At 30.3% G+C, this 5,092-nt stretch overlaps 1 protein-coding gene across 1 annotated transcript; it reads left to right on the forward strand.

Annotated features, from left to right (window-relative positions):
* The first annotated feature begins 1,773 nt into the window (after positions 1-1,773).
* LOC113404066 (golgin subfamily A member 6-like protein 25) lies at positions 1,774-3,577 on the forward strand. Its single transcript, XM_026644811.2, has 2 exons — positions 1,774-1,917; positions 2,415-3,577. Exons 1-2 carry the CDS (start codon positions 1,846-1,848, stop codon positions 3,306-3,308), a joined length of 966 nt encoding a protein of 321 aa, XP_026500596.2. The 5' UTR covers positions 1,774-1,845; the 3' UTR covers positions 3,309-3,577.
* Positions 3,578-5,092: the final 1,515 nt, after the last annotated feature.

The following is a 5,092-nucleotide window of genomic DNA, read 5'->3' on the forward strand; positions in this document are numbered from 1 at the left end:
CATCATTAATCGATTGCGTTCGATGTGCACAAGCTAATTTAATTAGCTTTTTTTTAAAAAAAAATCGGTCGGAGTTTAATTTTGTTTGACCAGCTTGAATTTCTTTTATCAATAAAAACATTTAGGCACAATATTTACCTACGTTTTTATATTTTTGTATATAAAAAAAAAACACTTTAATGCATTTAAAAATAGTTTCATTTGTAAGTACAATTGTACAATTTAGTTTAAAGTTCGATATCATTTTTGTTCTCAATGTCAAACAACGGCTACTTGAGCTGCATTCGCAGCCAATTTTAAGCTATGTATTATATAACTAAACTATAGTAGCCTCTACTAGTCTAAGGTATTCAAGTAAGAGATTTATGTTTAGTTATGTATAATAATTTTTTTTAGTATTAACCGACTTTAAGCTAAGTTTGTTGATATAATAGAATACTACCATGCTTTGCATTTGAAATGTGCAATACCTTACGATAAGCTAGTAAATATAAATAAAATATAAATAATTGGATTAAATAACAAATACACGATACTTAATCACTAATATTGCAAAGATTCCTATAAATGCAGTTGAAGTATTTCAATTCTAAATGTAAAATATAAAAGTACAAAATTATTTTATGTTTCATAGAAATATGTGTATATATGTATACTGTCTGACTGATTGTTATTGCATATTCGTATATTAACACCTATAACTTGTTAAGAAAACAGTAAAAAACATTAAAAAAATCCGCGTCAAATCATCTATTTTTTTTGTAATTGATTAAGAGTCACTAAACAAATATTTTAAGTTATTAAAATGTTAAATAAAATAACTGGACGCTTATTAATTGGCAGCGAATCGATCGAGGCAATATGTACATTAGTATGCGGCGCCTGTAAACAATTAATTGAATATTAATTAGTATGACTTGGTTACATTAGATAATATTTTAACCCCAATTGCAAATGTGTCAGCTATGGGCAGCCAATTGTGAAATTAACTAAACACTTTCATTTGTGAAGTTAAATCTTAATTGTTAATTGTTGAACTTTCACTCATTCATTTTTAGATGTTATATTATGCCATTGCTTCGATTGAAAAAATGATGCAAATATATATGTATTTTTTCAATTTATTACCTCTTTTTACGTTTTTTATTGGGTATAGCATTACGTATTGCAGACGGTGATCGTAAATATTTCAAGTTAAAAAAATAAACATTTATGTTGATTTTATTGTATGGTAGTAGTCGATATTTTTCCCTTGTCCAAGATTAAGCGAAGTTGTCACATATGCGGACGGGGTGCACGGCCGGCGTTGCATCAGATACGCAGCCGCATCTTAACGACGGAGAAATCAATGACATGGATAGGGAAATAATGTTACGACTGAAGAAACCATTAAAAATTAACTTTTATTATTAGTTTAGTAAGGTTTAATTATTATTTTTTCTACTTCTTAACACTACACCTATGTTAAAGAATGATGAAATGATAGAGAAATATGTAATTATAAATATTTAAGTCTATGAAAATTTTTGAAGAAGTACACGTTTGAAAAGGGTAACATGATTCAAATATATTTTAAATTATATTCACATTCGCATTGACATTTTTAAATCGGCCTTAGAATCTCTATAATATAAAAGCATACTTCAAACAAAGACGAAATAATAATCAATATATTTAACAATTTTATTAATATGTGGTAACATATTAGCATTAGAAAATTGCTTGACTAAAGTCACGTTTGAACTAGAGGTCTCATCTCTAGTCACGATTGAGAATAGCGCTTCTCAAGCAATCCTGAACGCAGGAGTCGTATCTTACAAGAGAGGGGCTTGTTGATAAATAGACATGCACGGTCGGATTGAAGGCAGTCGTGGCAGCGTACACCTCGCTTTCAAAATGAGGACGCTGGCGATAACGGTGGGTGTGATCTACTAGTGATGTGTTGTGATTTTTATCGATGAATATAAAAGTGCTAAACTTAAATGAATTTAAAAGCTTTGTCAGCTCACTCTTTGCATTAAATAAAATATTTTGCAAAGTATTAAACTTTGAACTAAGAAATTACTTAAAATTTCGGAGAGCATATTTTCAATTCATATGAAAGCACACAGTGAAGATGGAATTACTTATTATAATTATTTATTGCTTATTTATTAAAATCAAACAAGAAACTAATAAATGAGTTATGATATGTCATATTTACATAAATAATTTAATGTGTAGCTCGTGGAAAAAAATAATTAATAGTCGACTTTGAATTTAGTTTAAAATATACTTCAAAAAGTCTCTAAAAAACTCTATACTCTTGTGTGTACTTCTTTATAAATATTTAGGATAATAATTGTGAACGAACTATATTTCAAAAAATTAGTTTAGTTATTATCTTTAAAAACTAATTTTGTTTTTATTTTCAGTTATGTTTGGCGATATCCGTCGTGGCTTCAATAGCCATACCCCTTAAAGAAACTTCTGAAGACGCAGTAATTTCAAGAGAGAAACGTTCACCTACAGGCTGGCATGAACCAGAAGGAGTTTGGGAAAAAAAACTTGTTTGGAAAGAAGATTGGAAACAGATTTGGAAAACTGAAAAGAAATTAATCTGGAAAACCGAATGGAAAAAAGAAAAAGTACCCGCCTGGAAAACTGAAAAAGTACAACAGTGGAAAGAGGAACAAGTACCAGCTTGGAAAGTCATACAAAAACCCATATGGAAGGAAGTACAAGTACCTATATGGAAAGAAGTACAAGTACCAGATTGGAAGAAAGTTTGGAAACCAGTCTGGAAAGAAATACAAGTACCCGTTACTAAAGCTATACAAGTACCCGAATGGAAACAGAACTTTGTACCAGAATGGGTAAAGGAGGGTGTTCCTGGTGAAAAATATTTGGGTAAAGATGACCATGGATGGGAATACACCAGTCATGATCTTTGGAGAAAAAAGTTGATCTGGAAGCCAGTGTGGAAAAAAGTCTGGAAAACTGAGCACAAACAAGAGTGGGTAACTGACAAGAAACTAGAATGGAAAGAAGAATGGAAACAAATTTGGAGAACTGAAAAGAAACAAGCCTGGGTAACGGAAAAGAAGCAGGAATGGGTAGAAGAGAAAGTACAAGTTTGGAAAACTGTTAAGAAAGAAGTTTGGGTGCCAGTACAGAAGAAAATATGGGTCGAGAAATGGAAGCAAATTCAAGTTCCAGTATGGAAAACAATAGAAGTTCCCGCATGGAAAAAAGTATGGAAACCAGTCTGGCAAAAAGTGTGGGTACCAGTACATCATGAACACCACGAGCACCACGGATGGGATTAATAGGTAGTTTTTACGTTATTTGTACATATAGTCATATTTACGACGTAGTCATTTGTTACTTAATTGTTACCATAAAACCCAAGATATGTTGAGTTTTGTAAATAATATCTTTTACCCTGTTTACTGGATGGTGCTGGTGAGTATTTGCTAAACAAGTTAATATTATTTTAGGCGTACGCGAAGGCGAATGCTCTTTTATCAGCGATTGTACGAAATTCAAAATTTCGCTTGCGAATGTGTTTGGCTTTGCGTGCGCCTCTTAAGTGTTGCTTAAAGTAGCAATAAAATACATTAATAGTTCATTTCCTTTTACAATTATTCTGTTTATAAATGCAAAATTTATCATTACGTAATTATCAAATCATACGTTTAAATGTTTATTTTAATTATATTTGTTTTGCGGTAATGTTGTATTTGAAAAAGCTACTAGATTGAATAATCTTTCAGAATGAAAGATACGTACTGTTTTAAGAATAACACGAAAGAAATGTTTTGGATATTTTAATGAATGTTAAGCAAATAAAAAAATAATAGTAAAAAGTTGTGAACTGACAGTATTACCATATTTTGTATAGTTAATATTAAAAAGGATAACTTTAATGTGAACTGATCGTTCAAAGCCGAAGACAATGAAGCGAATCTTTTTAGCACCGTAAATTATAAAGTACAATTGTGTGTTAATGTTGAGAGTTATATAAACAAGTACAACCAAATAAAAAATAAATAAATATAAAATTGCATTTTTATTTTTCAGTAGAACTAATCTTAAATATTGAAATTTATTAAAGACCAAATGTAGAATCTCTCCGTTTTAAGTAGAAAATATTAAAAAAAAGCTACAATTATAAAAATGACATTACAGCAATGAGGAAGTATAATATCTTATGATTTTACAATTTAATTACTCTTATGTCAATTCTTATTAAATACTCTTATTACATTACATTTAAAATTAATTCATCTCATTTAACAGAAAACTTGTCAATGTAACTTTAACGTGGTATTGAATATTTTTTATGACAGTCTTAACTATGAGGTAAATTATACGATAGTTAACAAATAGGAATGAAGGTGTTTTATTATATTTTTTATTAATTTAAATATATTTAACATCACATAGTATTGTTTCTAAAAATCTTTTTCTGTAGGTTTACGCTATCTCCAATCGTAGGTTTTAACTTTTACCAGATTTTTATCAGTTTATTTACCACCAGAGAGCAACACTTTATACTGTGCTGTTTTTTTTTTGGTCGGAATCTGATATAAATATAAATTGCATTATAGTTGTATTGCTAATAAATCATTTTCTGGTTTATCGAAATTAATCAAAATCGGGTCTAACCCTTTGCGCTATTTTTATTACCGTAACAGATTTTGAAAGGCATATCGAGATATTTAAGCACCTTTTTATGAATTTCGTAGTCGATACGGACTGTATTATCATAACTTATCGTACATTAATTTGAAAAATAGCGTATCGATGTAATCTAAGTCGTCTATCCGCTGTTATTTGGCTTACTTTCAATTCATTACTTGAATTAAATTTCTCTAAATGATCCTCAACTGAAATAAATTAGTGACACAGTTACCCAGTGTATAAAAATTGACGACCTCCGTGGTCGAGTAGTGTCTACACCGATTTTCATGGGTATGCCATTCCGAGGTCCCGGGTTCGATTCCCGGCCGGGTCGATGTAGAAAAAGTTCATTAGTTTTCTATGTTGGCTTGGGTCTGGGTGTTTGTGGTACCGTCGTTACTTCTGATTTCCATAACACAAGTGCTTT

This window comes from Vanessa tameamea, chromosome Z, assembly GCF_037043105.1.
Source record: "Vanessa tameamea isolate UH-Manoa-2023 chromosome Z, ilVanTame1 primary haplotype, whole genome shotgun sequence".
Lineage (NCBI taxonomy): Eukaryota > Metazoa > Arthropoda > Insecta > Lepidoptera > Nymphalidae > Vanessa > Vanessa tameamea.

What these genes read in the sequence shown, in the direction of transcription:
- LOC113404066 (XM_026644811.2), top strand. Translation starts at nt 1,846, where the DNA reads ATGCACGGTCGGATTGAAGGCAGTCGTGGCAGCGTACACCTCGCTTTC. An exon ending in TGAGGACGCTGGCGATAACG is followed by an intron (nt 1,918 to 2,414) that starts GTGGGTGTGATC and finishes TTTTATTTTCAG; the next exon opens with TTATGTTTGGCGATATCCGT.